The 21,876-nt window shown below is 41.5% G+C and overlaps 1 protein-coding gene across 1 annotated transcript in view; it reads left to right on the top strand.

Moving 5' to 3' along the window:
• Positions 1–21,876, top strand: part of LOC311037484 (uncharacterized protein) — a 47,233-nt gene that overhangs the window by 10,721 nt on the left and 14,636 nt on the right. Inside the window, exons 4-13 of the mRNA XM_084046659.1 lie at positions 6,906–6,998; positions 7,152–7,251; positions 9,473–9,539; positions 11,697–11,752; positions 12,357–12,427; positions 12,871–13,155; positions 14,602–14,748; positions 14,966–15,097; positions 16,690–16,785; positions 16,939–17,038. Of these exons, the coding sequence (XP_083902785.1) occupies positions 6,906–6,998; positions 7,152–7,251; positions 9,473–9,539; positions 11,697–11,752; positions 12,357–12,427; positions 12,871–13,155; positions 14,602–14,748; positions 14,966–15,097; positions 16,690–16,785; positions 16,939–17,038 (1,147 nt within the window). The remainder of the gene's footprint in view (positions 1–6,905; positions 6,999–7,151; positions 7,252–9,472; positions 9,540–11,696; positions 11,753–12,356; positions 12,428–12,870; positions 13,156–14,601; positions 14,749–14,965; positions 15,098–16,689; positions 16,786–16,938; positions 17,039–21,876) is intronic.

The raw sequence follows: 21,876 nt of genomic DNA, 5'->3' as shown, positions 1-21,876 counted from the left end.
CATAATTAGCATGATCATCATGATGGCACTAGTACTAGTATGCATTGACTGCAGAAACAATGTCAGCAGATTTAGCCTAATCATGATCAGCAGTCAATGTTAGTAGCAGTTGAAGAACGACTAGCATTATCTGAGCAGTAGAAGCATGCAGTGAGGAGCTTTAGCATTGTGGAGACCATCGTGTTGATGGCAGCAATTTAGTACAGCAACTTAAGCTGTAACATTAACATTGAGATGATGGCAGCAATTTAGTGCTGCAACTTTAGCATCAACATGAAGGCAACAATTTAGTGCTGCAACTTTAGCATCAACATGAACATTGAGATGATGGCAGCAATTTAGTGCTGCAACTTTAGCATCAACAAGAACATTGACATTGAGATGATGGCAGCAATTTAGTGCTGCAACTTTAGCATAAACATGAACATTGAAATGATGGCAGCAATTTAGTACTGCAACTTTAGCATTAACATGACCATCATGTTAGCAGCAGTTGAAAGTAGCATTAGTTGAAAATGCAGTTGACAGTGTTAGCAGGCTTATGACCAGCCTTGCTTTTTACAGCAGTTGTAGCATTAGCTGAAGCTGTAGAAGCAATGCAGACGGCAGTGTTAGCAGACTCGTGACTGACCTCATGGCACCAGCAGAAGCAGCATAGCTGTAATGTTTAGCACATGATAGCAGCCGCTGAGTAAAATTACATTAGCTGTAATGATAGCAGACATGTTAGCAGCAGCTTTAGAAAAAGTAGCATTAACTGCAGTAGCAATGCAGTCAGCAGCATAATCGATTCATGACTAACCTCATGTTTGCAGCAATAGTTCAAATAGCAGTAAAAATAGCATTAGCTGACTTTAGCAGTAATAGCAAAGCAATTCCAGCATGAATATGGCTTTTTTTTTTTTTAATACAATGAGATGGATAAGGAAACATAGCAACTTAAGCAACAATGTTGGTGAACTACCGTGAACCCGGTGCCATAAAGAGAGTTCTGACACAAGCGTCGACTCCCATTGAAAGAATGGAATGCGGAAGTGCTCCGTCTATCTCAATGAGCAGACACAATGTTTGGAACTATACAGTAGCCTGAGAGACCGTTTGCGGCGAGATCAAGCGTGTCGTTACTCTATTTCTACACTCTCTAGTCGGCCATACTGAGATCCATCAATGACCAACGCTACTGCTTTTGAGCTGAGCATTTAGCAAGTAAGCAAAGAAAGTAATACCACGTTTAGAACCAGTAGCACACAGCTGAGTAGCTACGATTAGCGCAGCATGGACAATAGCAGCAACGCAAATAACCATCAACCAAGGAACAACGACGCCGTACGACCACCTACATGACCAATTTATGACTTTTATGGGCAGCAGCATATAGGTAAGCAGTGAGCAGATAAAAGCAGCAGTAAGCAGCGAGCAGATAACAGCAGCAGCAGCAGTAAGCAGATAGTAGCAGCAGCAGTAGCAGCGAGCAGTTGGCAGCGGCAGTAGCAGCGAGCAGATAGCAGCAGCGGTAGCAAGCACGTCGGCTCTGCTAGACAGGGAAGCCAGAATGCGCAGGTAACAGCGTAGTACCTTTAACCACCCGATCAGGAGAAAAGAGCATGTGACTATAGTCACCTGATCGGATGTCCCAATCCCTTGAGCTGCCTGGCCTGAACTAGCTCCGTAGACTGCGCATCATTCCTGTGGAAGCTTGGATTGTTCGTAGCTAATTCAGTTGTTTTGCTTCTTATGTGGAAGCTTTAGATTGTTTATAGCACAGGCAGGCTAGCACAGCATGTTTTGCCTATGTGGAGGCCAAATTGTTAGCACAAGCTATCGCAGCATGTTTTGCCTATGTGGAGGCCAAATTGTTAGCACAAGCTATCACAGCATGTTTTGCTTCTTACGTGGAAGCTTGAATTGATGTAGCACAAGCTATCACAGCAAGTGTTGCTTCTATGTGGAAGCTTGGATTGTCTTAGCACAAGCTATCTCAGCATGCCTTGCTACGTGGATAGCTCTGGATTGTTTGTAGCACAGGCTAGCATAGCATGCCTTGCTTCCCACGTGGAAGCTTGGATTGTTCGCAGCACAAGCTAATTCAGCATGTTTACTTCTCATGTGGAAGCTTGGATTGTCGGTAGCACAAGCTAAACACAGCATGTTTTGCTCCCATGTGTAAAGCTATCAAATTGGTTGTAGCACAAGCTAACTCAGCATGCCTTGCTTACGTGGATAGCTCTGGATTGTCGTAGCACAAGCTAACACGGCATGCTTGCTTCCATGTGGAAGGTACATGGTATATAGAAAAGTGGGTTGCCAAGTGACGTCATGTTATGAGCATCAAGATTACAGAAGTAAAGTCATTGCAACAGGATAGATAGTGGGGCTTCAGTACAGTCAACATATCAGTCATTTGTCCATGTTGGCTGGTGCGCACCAAATAAAAATAAATAAATAAATATTTTTCCGCAACATATCTCGCAGGACGGATAAAAGAGGGACTCCGATCCTGGCTGCTCCTGTTATCAATAGTTACACTATGTTGATGGGTTCTTTGCTCATGCTTATCAAAAGCTGGGTGACTGGAAGTCTTCGTCCCCGTATAAAAATCGCTGCTTTATCCACCAGATTGGGATACTCACGGCATATTTAGCACCACATTACGGTGTGTTCATCACTGGCGACGAGTGTTGCAGCGCAACCAGCAGCTTGCGGTGTGCGACTGACTGTGTCAGGATTGAGGCCACACTCGCGCATTGGCGTGCAGCAGGCGTCCCCACTAATCCTCAGTGAAGCACGCACGCTTCACTGTGGATGTGTGAGTGGCTTCAGGAAGTAAATTCCTGTCCCAGCGATCTATAACGGCGTCATCTCGTCCAGGGTGGATTTACCATGGTAATTGCAAGAATAATTCTGCTTCTGGTTCTAGATTCCAGGTTGAGTTACCTACGCTCTTGGCGGCACTGTGAGCTCTCAAGGCAGCGTGAGAGAGCTGCCGAGATGTGGGCTTCTCAATGTTCTCAGCACTATGCGGCATCATCTACTGTGCGGGCTAGCACAAGGCTCAAGGCGGCGTGAGAGAGCTGCTGAGATGTGGGCTTCTCAAAGTCTTCTCAGCACTATGCTGAATCATCTACTGAGCTGCCTAGCCTCGCTGCTAAACTTTGCTAAATCAATTCTGCCAAACTCTGGCGTCCGGCTCTGTTGGGCGATCCAGATTTGTAACGGATGGCATTTTGTGCTAAAATCTATTAGGCCATGGATGGAGAGGGATATCGGCGTAAATTAGTATTATTCTCATGTCTTATAATCTGAGTCAAGCTCTGCAAGCTATTATTTAAGCTTGTATACCGTATTCATTCTGCATCAACTGCTATGATGTTAATTGCTAATATGCTGCCACATGGCGCCTAACCCATTTAGACCGAGGCCGATTCTAAAATCGCCTTCTAAATCCGGCTAATTTCTGGAAACTTCAAATAGTTATTTTAAAATATATATAAAATGCATGTTACTATACGGTTAATGGCAGTGGCTAAGGGGTAGAGTGGCCGGGTAGAGTGAACTGGAAAACCGCAAGGTTCCCAGTTCGATCCCGGGCTGGGGCGCTCCCCTAGAGTTAGTGTCGAAGTGTCCTTGAGCAAGACGCTGAACCCCTAATTGCTCCCGATGAGCAGGTTGGTGCCTTGCATGGTTTCCTCCGCCATCGGTGTATGAATGTGTGTGTGAATGGGTTAATGGCACAATCATTGTAAAGCACTTCGGATAGAAGCGCTATATAAATGCACCATTTACCATTTACCATTTTATCATGAACCCAAAACGGGTTAAATTGATCATAGGATGGCCGGGCTAATCCAGAATTGCAATAACATTGTGTTTGTCTCTCCATCTGTAGGCCTAAAACTTGATCTGGTTCACTGCAAAGCTGCGAGAGATCGGCTCAAGCTGCGGGCTTTCTCCAGCCTCCGTATTGGTGCAACTACATCTACAGCGCTGCTTGTCCTTCTGCTTTTCTTAAATCTCTGGGGCAATGGTCCTCAGGAACTTACGTAGATTTGGTTAATAAGGATGACATTCTGCAGGCTAAAAGTTCTAGAGTATGAGTGCTCACGCTGTTCTATCGCTAATTCAATAAATGCTGTTACGCATTATTGACACTTAAGTACAACTCGGGTGGATTGCTGGGGATTTAGTTTAGTGGTGATGTCATGGTGCTAAAAAATGTTGGTTTATTTCTATAGCGCTAAAAAAAATCGGTTTTCTATGGCTATGCAGTCAGGCTAATCATATCAAGCTCAGTCTATTAGTATTTGCTGCTCCAGGTATCGTTGGGTACTGATTCAGATTTTAAGTAAAGATAGCGCGTCTTTACACACATAGTCAGTACACTTTATTTATTATGGATGATAAATAATAGTTATCATCCATCATAGGATGACTCATTTATATATACATGTGTATATATAGCAGATTTCTTTGAAAAAGAGAAAAATATAGAAAGTCCTTTTCCAATCCTACTCGTGGTGCAGCACAGCAGTTAGTCAGGGGATATTAAAAAAGTCTTGGAATAAATTCCTTACCAAAAAAAATCTTCACCAATGTGTTTGTAAAGGTGCCTAGTAACACATCCCACAAAGACTGAAATTCAGTATCCCTAGGAGAATTTTTGACAGCTCCTTAAAGTTGGGGTACCATCCATAACCTTGGTTAAAAAAAAATCCCCCAAAAAAAAATCAAAATTTAATTCTGTTTTAAGTAGCATGTGAGGTGTCAAACTAGGGTGTTTTTATGATTCTGAATCCATTGCATTACTCCTTGGGCTAAAAACGGCCCAATCTCAATGGGCTTTTTACACAAAAAGTATACATGGCTATGGCCGTTTTTAGCCCAAGGAGTGGTTTTGGCCCCTCACATGCTACTTAAAACAGAATTAAATTTGGAATTTTTTTTTAGATTTTTTTTTTAACCAAGGTTATGGATGGTACCCCAACTTTAAGGAGCTGTCAAAAATTCTCCTAGGGATACTGAATTTCAGTCTTTGTGAGATGTGTTACTAGACACCTTTACAAACACATTGGTGAAGATTTATTTTGGTAAGGAATTTATTCCAAGATTGGAAAATATTCTGCTAATATCCCCTGACTAAGTGGACACCGGAGGGTTAGGATACCGTCTAGGGCTCCTGGTTTCAGGAATCAACAGGTACCTGGATTCATCAGGCTTGTTGAACACATGGATGCATGCTTGCCTTTGTTTAGTTTAGCTTAATAATCAAATGTTGAGGTACTCATTATATCATGCTAATCGATCTCAAGTTCATGGAGCTCCACCATTCTCACAGACGGTTGGTCTGGCGTCAGGCTCTGTATTCCCAAGCGGTTTTGGGGGTTCTCGCTGTTTTGGGGGTCTTTATTCACTCCCTGTAAATGCTATTTGGCATGTAACATTTATTAAAATGTTATTCTTACAGGGAGTGAATATGGATTCAGAGACCTGACGCCAAACTATGCTTCTTTATGCTTCCTATATCTATGCTCAAGCTTGCTTAATAAATATATAATTTATTCTAATCCAATCCAATTGTTGTCTGACTGAAATGAGGCGCAGTTTACGGAGCTAGTTCAGGCCAGGCAACTCAGGGATTGGGCCACCCGACCAGGTGACTAGTCACATGTTTTTTCTCCTGGTCGGTGGGTTATAAGTATTGCTCTGCCTACCTGTTCATTCTAGTTGCGCTCTCCTGCTGGGCTGTCGTGCCGACGCTGCTGCTGCGCTGTTGCTGAAATCCTGCGGATCTGCTGCTTTGCTTGCCTACGTATGCTGCTACCATGAATAGTCTCATCCCACCGCCTCCCCGGCATCCACCTGTAGGTTTTGTTTCTAGATCCCCGTGGGGGTCTTTATTCACTCCCTGTAAATGCTATTTGGCATGTAACATTTATTAAAATGTTATTCTTACAGGGAGTGAATATGGATTCAGAGACCTGACGCCAAACTATGCTTCTTTATGCTTCCTATATCTATGCTCAAGCTTGCTTAATAAATATATATTCTAATCCAATCCAATTGTTGTCTGACTGAACTGTAACTGTGATTGTCTTTGTTGCACGTATGCCGTAATAACCCACTGTGTCAAACTGCACTACCAGTATTTGTGTCCTTTACACCTTGTATTTATGTGGACATAAATAAAGAATTCAAGTGTGTGGGTGTGTGTGTGTGTGTGTGTGTGTGTGGTGGAAAAAGTACTCAAATGTTTTACTTAAGTAAAAGTATCAATACTGCATTATAGAAATACTTAAAAAGTAAAAGTACAAAAGTATTGGCATCAAAATGTAATTAAAGTATCAAAAGTAAAAGTACTAAAATATTTGAAAATAGCAGATCTACAAGCTCACAACGCGTCGCATCGCGACGCGTTGTGAGCTTGTAGATCGGCTATTGTCAAATAGCCTAGGTATACAATAGGGCTAAAGTGATTAAAGTTTCATAATATAATAATTTATATATGAAAAGTAACTAGTAACTAAAGTTCTCAAATAATTGTAGTGGAGTAAAAGTACAATATTTGTCTCAGATGTAGTGGAGTAGAAGTGAAAGTATTGGAAATTGGAAATACTCAAGTAAAGTACAAATACCTCAAAATGTTACTTAAATACAATACTTAAGTAAACGTACTTTGTTACTTTCCACCACTGGTGTGTGTATAATCATTTTTAGTTTTATTTATATTTCATTATCTGTGTGTTGGGGGGGGGGGCTAGTTTACAGTATGAAGAAAAAAACCTGTCATGTTTCCACCTGTATAGATATACCATTTAATATTATCTCTTAATAATAGTGTGTTCCTCATTGTTTCTCCCTCCTCCTCCTTCTATGTCTCTTTGTTTTTTCTATCATTGTCTTTCTCTCAGCTGCACAGCCCTCCCTCTCTCTGCAGCAGACATGAGGAAGTCTTGGCATACATACTTCCGACAGTACCTCCGTGACTCCAAAGTCCGCATGCTGTGAGTGTTCATCACACAGAAAGCAGAACCAATACAATGTGTTCTCACCATCTTCTAGACCCCAGACCAGCTGAACTATTATCACTTATTTAATGATGAGTTTAATCTGATGTCTGACTTTGTCTCTTTCATTCTCTGTGTGTTGGTGAGCAGTGTAGAGGACATGTCAACAGGAGACCCAGCTGAGGACATTAACCTGGTGACTGATGCTCAGAACATAGAGAGGAACATATATGAGTCAGCTAACAGCGATGTAAGAACCTAATATTACCTAATATGTTCTAATGAATACATGAACTACAATGTAGTGTGTAAGATTTAATTGTTCATCATTCAGTGACTTAAAAAAACAAAACAATAAACAAAACTGTGTCCAGAGTAGGGATGCCAGGTAACCACATGAACCCTAGCGTCCTTATTCTGAGGTGAACATTCGACAAAAATAGCCGATCTATAAGCTTACAATGCATCACAATGCAACCCACTTTTAGATCAGCTATTTTAGGCAAACAGAGAGAATAAAGCATCAGGCCTAGTTCAGAACCCTGGGGGACCCCGTTGGGGGACCCAACTATGTATAAAGGGTTAATTATCGTTGTTGTCGGGCAGAAACCTTGTATCTCCACGTCCCCCCCCATAACTTAATGCCCCATCTCATCATGGAAGATTGTCACTCAAAAGTAGTGAAAATAGCAGATCTACAAGCTCACAACGCCTCACGATGTGACACGATGTGGACTTGTAGTTTAACTTTATTAATAATATAAGCCCTATATAATTAAATTCAACAGGGTTCCTCAGGGGTCTATTCTTAGCCCTTTACAGTCCCTCTATGGATCTAAACGCTATTGTGAGCTTGTAGATCTGCTATTTCCACAGCATGTTTTCCCCAGAATAGGGAAGCTAGGGTTCATGAGGTTAACAGTGTTCTACTTACATTAAACTGTTCTCTTATACCCAGTGGTGGAAAAAGTACTCAAATGTTTTACTTAAGTAAAAGTATCAATACTGCAATATAGAAATACTCTGTTACAAGTAAAAGTATGAAATTCAAAATTGACTTGAGTAAAAGTATAAAAGTTTGGTATCAAAATGTATTTAAAGCACCAAATGTAAAAGTACTCATTATACAGATTGTCCCATTGCAATATTTGGCTTTGAGATGTAGTGGAGTAGAAGTAAAAGTACTGAAAATTGGAAATACTCCAGTAAAGTAAAAAAAAATACCTAAATAATGTACTTAGGTACAGTACTTGAGTAAATGTACTTAGTTACTTTACACCACTACAGAAAACACAAACAAATCATTTTCCAAGCTCCATACAGTTATATGGGACATATTGGCGTAAGCAAGTCCTGAGAATGCAAATAGCCTGACATGTTTTAGCATGATAAACAGATTGATAAATAGCATTTGTTTAATTATAGTGTCCTGCACCACAAGATGCCCAGCCCGCACGGGGCTTACAAGCAGTGGTGGAAAAAGTACTCGATTTTTTACTTAAGTAAAAGTATCAATACTACAATGTAGACGTCCAGTATTCAAAATGTACTTGAGTAAAAGTACAAAAGTATTGGCATCAAAATATGCTTAAAGTACCAATAGTAAAAGTACTCATTATGCAGAATGTCCCGTTACACAAGTTATCATTATGTCTAAAATGTATTAGAATCAAGCTCACAAATCAAGCTACAAGCTCACAATGCGTCGCATCGCGACACATTGTGAGCTTGTAGATCTGCTATTTTCAAATGGCCAAATGTACATAGGCTGAAGAGGTTAATGTATGTTTTGTAATGATAATCAAAATCTACAAAATAACTAGTAACTAAAGTTTTCATATAATTGTAGTGGAGTAGGAGTACAATATTTGCCTCTGAGATGTAGTGTAGTAGAAGTAAAAGTATTGGAAATTGGAAATACTCCAGTAAGTAAAAGTACTTACTATAATTTTCCAAATCTAACCCTCAATAATGAAATCAAGTAATTTTAAGGGTTGTTGTAAATGTGCTATACAAATAAAGGTTGATTTGATTTGATTCATACAAGAGACTAACACACACATACACACACACACACACACACACACACACACACACACACACACACACACACACACACACACACACACACACACACACACACAGACACACACACACACACCTAACATTTCTGCTTTTCACTACAGTTAACGGGTGGGGATACTTCAGATACAGTACAATCATTTAATTCACTTTATCGCTGAAATACCGGCAGAAGTGGATGTCTCAGTGGTGCATGAGTTAACAGTTTTACACTTGGGGTGATTTGACGGTGTGAGAAATATGATGTGTGGTGTGAGTGCATGTGAAGAGGGTCATTTACATGTGTCTCACGCTCATTGTGTGAGAGTTGTCAGCTCTGGTTAAGGAACAGTGTGTTAACACTTGATGTAGCTTCACTCTGTCATTGTCTGTTGATGTGTGAAATACAGGAGGAATACTGTAAACTGATTAATGAGAAAGGGTCTGAAAAGGTGTGGGAGAGGCAGATGAAGATTGGTAAGGTTCTAGCCACACACACACACACACACACACACACACACACACACACACACACACACACACACACACACACACACACACACACACACACACACACACTTAACCCTTTAAGCCCTGAAGAAGCATCTGTGTCACTTTTTGATTTGAGCTAAAAAGCATTTTTTTACTCTTTGGCTATTCAAAAAGTAGCAGATATACAAGCTTCCAAGTGCCGCGCTATGAGCTTGTAGATCTGCTATTTTAGAAATATCGTTATTTTTTTGCAAATCTTGGGATTTGAGTTTCAAAAGCGAACATTTGTAACTCAAATCTTTGCTTCTGGGGGATTTAACAGTTTTTTTCAAAAAACTTATGTCGCCATAATATCAGTGGTTCTTTTTTCCATGTCAAGGACCCCCAAAATGACATGTATTTAGCCACGGACCCCCATCTAAAAATATATGTTTCAGGGACCCCCGGAAGCAAAGATTCAAGTTAAAATGTATCGCTTTAAAACAATATATATATATATATATTCAAAGATTTGCACACATTTTCACGATTTTTCAAAAATAGCAGATCTACAAGCTCGTAGCGCGGCACTCGGTGCCGCGCTATGAGCTTGTAGATCTGATATTTTTGAATAGCCAAAGTGTAAAATAATGCTTTTTAGCTCAAATCAAAAAGTGACACAGATGCTTCTTCAGGGCTTCAAGGGTTAAGTGGTTATACTTGGTTGAACAGGTTCCCCAGGGGTCTGTACTTCGTCCACTCATCTTTCCCTTCTACACAAAATCTCTAAAGTAGCTGATCTACAAGCTCACAAGGCCACGTGGTGTGAGCTTGTAGATCGGCATTTTTTGCCAGATGTTTACATATTTACACAGACTGTTCATCTATTATGATGAGCTGTCCAGAATAGTGAGTCTAGGGTTGATGTGGTTAAACTAACATGTTCACAGTGGCCCTCATTTATCAACGCAGCGTATAAACTGGCGCATATTTTTCCATATATTCGGCCGTACACCAACGTCGAAGTCACATTTATCAACGCATCCTACACAGCTGATCCGAGCGTACACTTGGTCCCAGCGTTGATAAATGTCACGGCTGAATTTAAATAACACGCCCTTAAATATTCTCAAAACGCCCCGATTTTACGACATGAAGACGAACCAGAATACGACCAAAAATATGAAAAGCCAATAAGAATCGCTTCGCTTCGCCTCGCCACACACGCACACGCCCCTCTCTCTCTCTCTCTCTCTCTCTCTCTCTCTCACACGCGCGCCCGCCCAACTTCGTCTTTCCGTAGCGGTACATGAGACTCGGGCGGAATGCAGTGATTCCGTGCCGCCACGTTAATATTGGAGCGTCGGGTTTATATCCTTAACCCTGCCAGGGAGTGTAGCCTACATAACTCTCTATGACATAACTCCATAACATAGGACAAGCTACTGTAAGTTTGTAGAACTCACTGTCCATGAAAAGAATGTCGGGGCTCCCGAAAATGATCTCGCAGAATCGCTGCTGCGCTGAAAATAGCAGATCTACAAGCTCACAACGCGTTGCGATGGGACCTGTTGTGAGCTTGTAGATCTGCTATTTTCAAATCGCCAACGCAGCCATGCAGATCTGCAAGCTTAACCGAATGACTGTTAAAGCAGTTTGTTTAAATGACTTTATAAAATGTTATATTTTCACAGGGATTATTTATTAGTGTAGACATACATTTTGGAGTGGATATATGTGTCCAGATGCCTGTCAGACCGTCTGCTCCGCAGGTCTAGAATGGAATAAACGGGCGCAGCCAACGTCAACAACTGGTCTCGACCAGACGTGAGATCTCAGCGTAAAGTAGGATGAAGCCCACGTCAGGATATATTGCTAAATGCCGAAAGGCGCGGTGATATCGCCGTACGCTCATTATTCGGGCTGCACCGCGTTGATAAATGAGGGCCACTGTGTCCATTTAACTCTTACTCCATACTGGAGGGGGAGGGGCCACCTCCAAGTATGATGTAAGACACGCAAAAATAATGGCCGCTGTGCGAATATGGTTAATATAGTTTACAGTGATATTTAGTCATAGTTTAGTCATAAAACAATGTATCAGACCTCATGTCTTCTATACTCACCATGTTTAATAAATGTTTGTTTGTTGTTCTTCTGTAGAGAAGAAGATGAAGTCCATGGGTGAGAGATCAACACCCCCTCTTACTCTTGACAAGGTTATTATAGTTTGGCATTTAGCATCTGACTTTATTTAGTTTTGACTTTCTTTTACTCTTTATTCTTTCAATTTCATTTTGTTTTTGATTCACACATACATACAATACAATGCATTAAATATGATGTTTACAGATGTTTATTTTTGGCAGACAGACAGACAGACAGACAACGTACACAGAGGTTCACATTATCTCCTCCAGTTCTCCTCCCCTCTGAACACTCTGACCAACCAGTAGGACCACAGTACACATGGAGATTAACTATGAATGACTATAATATAGTCATTGTTAATCTCCACAATCACTACAGTATATGTGGAGAAAATTAAAACATTGTTAAAAAACAGGAAACATGTCAAGTATCCTCAGAGCTTCATCAACAATGTAACCCCATTTACCTAAATTGAACGGGGTCCCTCAGGGGTCTATTCTTGGTCCCTTAGCCTACCCTGAGGCTAAGGGACTTATACCTAATGAGGCCCTGATCTGTTTAGTCTTTTATTTTGAAATACAGGAAGTACAATGTGTTCCAACCAATGTTAAGGAACAGTCTGTTTTTGTAGTTTGACTCTCATTGTCTGTTATGTTGATGTGTGAAATACAGGATGAATACAGACACCTGATGGATGAGAAGAGGTCTGAGCTGAAGGAGAAGCTGATGAGTATGGGTACTGGGTAAGGAATTTTAATACTTCTACTCCTGTACAGTGTGATTATTTGACAGCTTTAGTTACTAGTTAATTTGCAGACTTACATGCTTTCTTAGTTTACAAAAAAAAAATGCATTAACCACAATTACCGCGAGTTATGGTTACATAATGGTAATCTCTAAAATGTGTTTCCAACTGTACTTGAATGGTTGATAATGTAATTGGTCCATGTAGTGTGGTAAACACTGCATTACAGGGATGAGTAGACTGGACTACAACTCCCAAAATGGAATACAACTCAATGGGCTAGCCCCCCCCCCCCCCCCCCCCCACACACACACACACACACACACACACACACACACACACACACACACATACTGTACACAAGTATGTACTGCACGTACATAGGCTACTTATGGATATTTCATATTCAGAATGATTGAAGAAACTCTTGTTTGATTGCAGAGGACATGACGGTGGAACAACAGACTCTGACTATGGGTCTGGGACAAGCAGAGGATCATCATACTATGGGTCTGGGTCAAGCAGAGGATCATCATACTATGGGTCTGGGTCAAGCAGTGGATCATCATACTATGGGTCTGGGTTAAGCAGTGGATCATCATACTATGGGTCTGGGACAAGCAGTGGATCATCATACTCTGGCTATGGGTCTGGGACAAGCAGAGGATCATCATACTCTGGCTATGGGTCTGGGTTGAATGAAGAACCTCGAGTATCAGACCAAATGTAAGATCACTGATCTCTTTGAACTTTAACTGGAAAGACACAAAGAATTAATCCACATTGAAATTAATTTAAATTTGGCATGATTCTAACTTCTACTGTGTTTTACTAGAAAACACAAACATACGTTTAACATGAAAATATTGGACATGAAACAGGTAGTTATTCGATATGTTACAATCACTTCATAATTTCTTGGAAGGATCATAATGTACTATGATTCACAGAGTTGTAATTCATTAGTGTTGCTCACTGCCAAGCAAGCACACTCACATTGGCCTCACTTTTGTATTTTTTTGGTAGTTTGTTTTTTACTAAAGTAAAAGTAGCAATACCAAAATATAAAAATCCTCTGTTACAAGTACACAAGTATTGTCATCAAAATATACTTACAGTACCAAAGTAATGTCGCATTAATGCGTCACATCTTTACCTGTTGTGGGTATGTAGGTCCCCTAATGTTGTTTAAGTGTCTAACTGATTCTATGTTGTTAAAGTTAATGTTGTTTAAGTGTGTTATAACTGATTCTATGTTGTTAAAGTTACTGTTGTTTAAGTGTGTTATAACTTACTAGACCATACCCGGTGAAGGGCGCCCTTCACCATACCCGGTGAAGGGCGCCCTTCACCATACCCGGTGAAGGGCGCGCGTCCCCTCGTATATATACAGTGGTCACCAGTCCAATCATGCACGATCTTCAAACGGCCGCCTATTGGCCGCCATAGGACTCCATCAGCGCCGTTAGGTACCTTTTAAAGTTGACGCCCACAGATTCTTAGCGCCTCCCATTGAAATGATCAGAACGTGTAGTGTGGCCGTTAAGCCACGAGGTGGCGCTTGGTACTGAAATGTACTTAAAGAAATTAAGAGTAAAAGTACTCGTTATGCAGAAAGTCCCTTTTATTAATATGTTGGATTCATGTTCATGTGTATTTTCAGACATTTAACCACTTATACACTCAATATTTAGTAAACTTGTCCTTTGGCTCTGTACTTGCTCTGCTCTTTTTTCCCTTTACACCAAACCTCCTCACCAAAAATACACTATGAGCTTATAGATCTGCTATTTTCACAGAATGTTCCTTGCTAGAATAGGGATACTGGGGTTCAAGTGGTTAATGTAAAAAATATATATATTCCCCCTGCAATAACTCTGAGGACCCCCTAGGGGTCCCGGACCCCCTGTTGAAAACCCATGCTATAGGGAAAGCGGCTTTATGTGACTTTTTGGGGTATGAACTATGACATAACTAGAAGATTATATTAGAACACTGTTATACAATGTTTGTAACTACATACCAGTATAGAATAATATAAGTCTACTGTTTAAAAAAGAAAGCATATGTTTTTTTTGTTTTTTTTTAGCTTCAACGGTCATGATGTCACTCATATCTTGTATTCATCATTTCCTGTTTCCTGATGTATTTCATTGACTGTAACGTTGACAGGTTTATTAAAGACCTAAAGATGAGTCAGTGTGTGGAGAGAGAGGAGGAGGGATCTGACAGACCAGAGTCTCTAACATCCAGCTGTGTGTCTATGAAGAGTGACCGGTCTAAAGGAAAACCTCCTGAACCTGGACCTTCACACACACAGTATGTGAATCAGATATATTATACACCCTGGTGTACCCCCCCCCCCCCCCCCCCCCCCCCCCCCCCGTCATGTGTTTTGGATCACACTGAATGAGCTTGTAGATTATATGTTGGTTTCCACGTGTCATCATAACTTTAATGATTTCATTATGATCAAATATGAAGTAATGTAATTTATACACGACTAAATTGACTCTTGTCTTTGTCTGTTTGTCAGGATGAAAAGACCAGCAAAATCAACCACTGATGATGAAGACTGGCAATGTGGACGCTGTTACTACAGGAACACTGCTGAAGATTTAAGATGCAGACGCTCACTCTGCAATATGACAAAGATCATATCCAGAAGGTAATGTTGTCTCTGTCTGTTTTGTTTGTTTGTTTGTTTGTGTGTTTGTTTGTTTGTTTGTTTGTGTCTTTCTTTCTTTCTTTCTTTCTTTTTGTCTTTCTTTCTTTCTTTTTGAACATTTTTCTGATTATCCAGCTACATGTCTATGAACAGTGACAGTTCAAATGATTAACCTTTGAACTTCAGTTGTGATCCTGGACTCACTGATCTGTGTGAACCTCAACTGATACACAATGAATTCATGTTGAAATGATTTATAACGATGATGATGATGATGATGATGATGATTATGAGGATGATGATGGTTTTATGTCTTTATAAAAGATGTTTAACCCATTAAGACCGTGAATGCATCTCTGTGTAATCACTTTAACCATTATTTTATACTTTGGGCTATTAAAAATATCAGATCTACAAGCTCATAGCGCGGCACCAAGTGACACGCTATGAGCTTGTAGATCTGCTATTTTGTTTGAAATATGATGAACATTTTTGCAAATCTTTGAATATATTTATTTTTTGAAGCAAATTTGTTTTACTCAAATCTTTGCTTCTTGGGGGTCCCTGGAACAACATATTTTGAGATGGGGGTCCGTGGGCAAATACATGGTGGTCCTTCACTTGCAAAAAGTTTGAGAACCACTGATATTACAGCAACATAGTTTTATAGTTTTTTTTTCCAAAAACACACACACACACACACACACACACACACACACACACACACACACACACACACACACACTTTGTTAGATCATATTTCCACGTGTACAACTAGAAAAAGTGCTCCTCGGAGCACAGGTCTCCGCCAGGTCAGGTACGTTATTCTGGCCTCCTGGTGGTGCTATAATAGGCCAATGTGAAAAGGGTGGCATTTATTCTTAGGTCTTTCACGGCAATCGGACACTGCATTCATGATTTGAGGCATTTTGTTCCAAAAATGTGTTTTGCTAAATTAGACCTGCTGGTGGCGCTATAACAGGCCAATTTGAAAAGGGTGGCATTTCTTCCTCGGCCTAGTGGGAATGTGCGTGTGAAATTTCACGGAAATTGCAAGCTGCATTCATGATTTGAGGCATTTTGTTCAAAACGGACCAATCCTGCAAACTTTGGAAGCCAACCATAGGCAATGAGGATGGAATATGGGAAATCGGACAGATCCGTGTTGATCACATGACTATAGAGATACTGTGTACCGATTTGCATGACGTTTGGATAAAATCTGTAGGAGTAATGTAAAAATGCACAAATCGGCCTCCTGGTGGCGCTATAACAGGCCCATGTGAAAACATTGGGGCAGAGGTTCTGAATTGGTGTCCAGGGAGTGTATGTGCACAGTTTCGGAGCGAACGGGCCAACGGTGCCGGAGATTAGCTGGTAACACACAGACAGGAGGGACACACACACACACACACACGGACGGACACACGGACGGACGGACGGAGGGTAAAACATACTCTCTCGCCATGCCTTCGGCCTGGCGGAGACAATTACATATGTTATAGAATATGACGTCATAATATGTGTTCCTCACTGTTTCTTCCTCCTCTTTCTATGTCTCTTTGTATTTTCTATCATTGTCTTTCTCTCAGCTGGGACTCCATCACAGCCCTCGCTGCAGCAGACATGAGGAAGTCTTGGCATAATGACATCACACAGTGGTACCGTGACCTCAATGTCCGCTGGCTGTGAGTGTTCATCACACAGAAAGCAGAACCAATACAATGTGTTCTCATCATCTTCTAGACCCCAGACCAGCTGAACTATTATTAATTATCGAATGATGAGTTTAATCTGATGTTTGACTTAGTCTCTTTCATTCTCTGTGTGTTGGTGAGCAGTGTAGACTACATGTTAACGGGAGACCCAGCTGAGAACATTACCACGGTGACTGGTGCTCTGATCATAGAGAGGAACATATATAAGTCAGCTATTAGCAAGGTAAGAACCTAATATTCTCTCCATGACATTTATTTACATGTTCTAATGAATACATCAACTACAATGTAGTGTGTAAGATTTCTTGGAAAAGGATTTTTTGTGTTTTCTGCAGTGATGTATAGTATCTAACGGCGGTTTCAGACTATGGTTTCGGGTGCGCACTCCAGACCGCTCCGTTTCCGAGTGCGCTTGGCTGGCCCGCATTCACACTGGCCAAGGCTCTAACGCGCCCGAGAACACTTGCATATATACCCCCGATCCTATAGGTGGCGGCATGCACATAGTGCTTCGCCAGTGGACACAGACGTCATCAACTATGCGACAATGTTTGTGCTGGTCGCGCATAAATATAGGGTTGCCGCTGGGGAGAGAGTCAGGAGCGCACTGAGAGCACAGAAGTCAAGGCACAGACTGCTGTGTTGTTGGCGCGCGTGTTGTTGACAGACGGATGCACGCTTATGAGAAACAACACAAATAAAACCTGGTGAAACACAACGCGCAAGATGAGGATACAGGAAACATTCAGTCTAAATGTCCAGTTTGCTAACCTTCACAACAACTACTACTTTTGTATTTGAAACCTTACATTTCTCTAAATATTATAAACTTTCACGACAGCTTAAGTACAAAAATATATCATTTATGAAAAGGCAACTAGCCTATACAGTGAAGTCGGACTGAATGACTGAAACCTTGTATTGTGAATTGTACTTCCATGTACTGTTTCTCATGTCTTACTAAATAAAGTAACATCTTTTCTTTTTTTACTCTCTTTGTGTGGGGATTATCTGGCACATGTATGTATCTGTTATGAAAGAGAAATTGCATCATGAGTGAAACGGCTATAGTCCATGGGAAACCATAAACCTACGTAGGCCTACAAATGAGTTACCATATTTACTTACAAATTTCAAATTACAAAGCCTTATAGACCAATTATTTGTTTACTAACATTGAGCCTGATGCATAGTAGTTGAAACTCCACAAGATATCCACAAGATATACTATTATATATATATATATATTGTTGCTGTCATTATATGGCCATGACACGGCCTCTCTTTCTATCTCGCGCTCTCATTCTATTTCTGTATGTAATGTTTTATATAAATAAATAAATAAGTTTTATATATAAATATTGCGGGTTTTAGCGCATCATCCCGCGGGTTCATTTGGTCATTTAATGATAAAATTAACCCGCGGGATGATACTAAATCTTTCATCATCCCGCGGGTTCATTTTATAATTTAATTATGAAATTAACCCGCGGGATCCGGCCATGGTTGAACCCCTGTGGATTGATCTGCGACGTGTTTTTGTTGACTGTTTTTGTCGAGTTTATATACCGTCACCTATTCCAAATAGTGGGCCACTTCCGTCAAACAGTACGCTTGCTTTCACACTGCAGCGTACCGTCTCCGAGGACGCATGATTCGGATCCGAGACTGCCTCCGGAGGTGGTTTCGGGAACGGAACGGGGATCCGTTTCGGGGAACGATACGCAACGTTCACACTACCACAACATCAGCCAAGTGGCCCAGGGTGCGCACCCGGGGCCGTAGTGTGAAACCGCTATAAGAACATTTACTCAAGTGTGGTATCTTTAAACTACAGACTTAAAGGTTCTATTGCTTTCAGTTGCCAACAACGCCATATTGTAAAGTTAGTTTGCTTCCGGCCTCTGAGTGGCACACACATTCACAGTTACAATACATCCCATTTTATAGCAGTGGTCACATACAGAAAAGAGGAGGTACACTTGTAATGTTAATGGCCGCGTTTCCCAAATGAATTTGAGCTCCTGCGTAGCCTAGAAGCTGCGTAGGTGCCTCCACGCATCTGCGCAGTAGCAACCCCGCTGCGCACTATCTTCGTTAGTAGCAGCTGTGTGTGCCCAACGTCTCATCTAAATTGGCTTCAGTAGACACCATCGTCGTAGGTTCCGTTTCGTCTGTGCTAAAACTACATTCGTGAGACAGCATGCACGTGAAGAGATCCTGGACGTAGCCTACGTAAAGCCTACGTCAAATACGTAGTGCTATCCTACTATAGTTTAAACACCCTTTGCATACATATATCTATATATACAGGATTTTGCAAATATACTAAGATAAAGTCGCACCTTTATCTAACTCACCTTTATATGAATTGGACACTTACATTTTTATAGGTACATTATGTAATGTATTAAAATGCATTTTAAGGTGACACATTTCAATGATCTTAAATGAACACTGCGGCCATTGTTCGCCGTTCAAAAAAATCAGAGGATAGAGGGGGCGTCCCCCTGCATGATTGACAGCTTTTAGCTCCAATGGGGGGAATTTACTTTAGGAAAGTTTAGGAATATATATATATATATATATATATATAACGGCGCGTAACGGGCGACGCCTCCCCAAAAAAACAGACATATATACAACAAACACACTGCGACATGCCGTGTTGATAGCTTGCAGATCTGTTATTTTGGGGCGAGCGGCTGTTAGGAGGAACAGCTGCGCTGTGTAGCCCCCACACTCAAATTTAGCGACAAGTGGCGTGCAAAAGACCTAACTATCGGGCTCAGTCTTATTGGCATGACTGGTAACGCGTTGGGCTGGCGAGTGGGAGCCTTGGGTTCGATCTCAGAACGTCCCATTTCCCAAGTCTACTATGCATAAAATCTTTTGAAAATAGCAGATCTACAAGCTTGTGACACGTTGTGAGCTTGTAGATCTGCTATTTTCAAAAGATGTTTTAACCATTCATAAACATGGCGAGCGCAACAGCTGTCACTTTGTGAGAGGAACTGCACTTTCATCATAACGTTTAACTATAAAACTTCGAAATTAAGGAAACATATTTAGCTCAGCATCATTTATATACCTTTAGTTAACTTGGCATGTGCTTAATATTTTTATTAGATGATCGGATCATCCGTGAGAGTACGATTTGTAAACTTCGGGTTCATGCATAGAGGACGAAGCACTGCAGCCGCTCGCCCTACCCAAAAGAACAGATCTGCAAGCTATCGACACGGCATATCGCAGTGCGTTGACAGCTTGTATGTCTGTTTTTTTTTGGGGCACGTTACGCACCGGCCCGGCCGTAATATCTATCTATCTATATATATATATATATATATATATATATACACATACATATATATACACATACACATACACACGTGTGTGTGCGTGTGTGCGTGTGTGCGTGTGTGTGTGTGTGTGTGTCGGTCTTTTCATAGATTTCATAGAACGATGGGTGTTACAGGCGGCCCAGGGCGCTCGTTACAAAATGCTTCGTAGGACAGTACTCCCCTCCTACTGTGGGCGGGGAGTATGCTGCGCGCATTCTGTCTCACGAATGTACTTTTACCACACACGCAGCCAGTTTAGATGGCACGCAGGGGCACAACCACCTGCTACTAATGAGGGTAGAGCGTAGGTTTGGCCGAGTCCCAGCTGTGTAGGAGACGCTTGCGCAAGCTGCGTACGGCCACGCATGACCTGAAATCTACGTGCCTGCTATGGTACTGCGAAGCATGTGACGTCACACGTTAGACCCGTCGTCGGACCTGCGACGATGCTCTACGCACGAGCTCTTTGGGAAACCCGGCCATTGTCTGTATCTAGAGAGGTCGCTCGTAACAAACTGCTGCGTACGGACAGCACTCATGGCTATGCCTCTCCCAGGAGTAGGCGGGGAGTAGGCTGCGTGCATGCTGTTGCCCGAATGTAGTTTTACCACACACGTAGCCAGTTTAGATGGCACGCAGGGGCACAACCACCTGCTACTAATGAGGCTCTTACGCAAGCTGCGTAGGCCACGCATGACCTGAAATCTACGTGCCTGCTATGGTACTGCGCAGCATGTGACGACACACGTTAGACCCGTCATAGGACCTGCGCAGCATCTCTACGAAGCATCTCTACGAAGCTTTTTGGGAAACGCGGCCGATGTCTGTATCTTGCATCTATGTATGTTATATGAAATATTTGTATATTTCATATAACATACATAGATGTAAGATGACTTCAGAGAGGAGCCTGGTGGGGGTGACAATTAACATTCTCTTTGTTTTACCGGTAGACAGAGCGTCTAGGCAATTGTCATCACCCTTCCTGGCGCAGTGGCCCACCCGAATTGTAGATTAGCAAGTTGATCAAAGACTGATGCAATCACCTCTCTAGATACAGACATTAACATTTCAAGTGTACCTCCTCTTTTCTGTATGTGACCACTGCTATAAAATGGGATGTATTGTAACTGTGAGGGTGTGTGCCACTCAGAGGCCGGAAGGGCCTCAGGGTCCATGCGAAGCTGTTTGTACTGCAATAAATCGGAACTAAGCAAAAAACCTCACTGCTGGAGTGATGCCTCAATTAATTCTTCACCATTCATATACATCTCTGGAACATCAAACTAACTTTACCACATGACGTTGTTGGCAACTGAAAGCAATAGAACCTTTAAGTCTGTGGTTTAAAGATACCACACTTGAGTAAATGTTCTTAGTTACTATACATCACTGCAGAAAACACAAAAACATCCTTTTCCAAGCTCCATACAGTTGGAGCTTGGAACATGTCCTGAGAACACAAAGAGTCTGGCATTTTTTAGCATGACAAACAGATAGATAGATAACATTTTACAAAACAAAAATACATTGTAAAAACTAGAAAAAGTGCTCCTCGGAGCACAGGTCTCCGCCAGGTCAGGTTTGTTATTCTGGCCTCCTGGTGGCGCTATAATAAGCCAATGTGAAAAGGGTGCCATTTATTGTTAGGTCTTTCACGGCAATCAGACACTGCATTCATGATTTGAGACATTTTTTTTCCCAAAAATGTGTTTTG

Source organism: Gymnoscopelus microlampas, assembly GCF_963454915.1.
Source record: "Gymnoscopelus microlampas genome assembly, chromosome: 2".
Classification (NCBI taxonomy): domain Eukaryota; kingdom Metazoa; phylum Chordata; class Actinopteri; order Myctophiformes; family Myctophidae; genus Gymnoscopelus; species Gymnoscopelus microlampas.
This window is presented reverse-complemented; position numbering and strand designations above follow the sequence as displayed.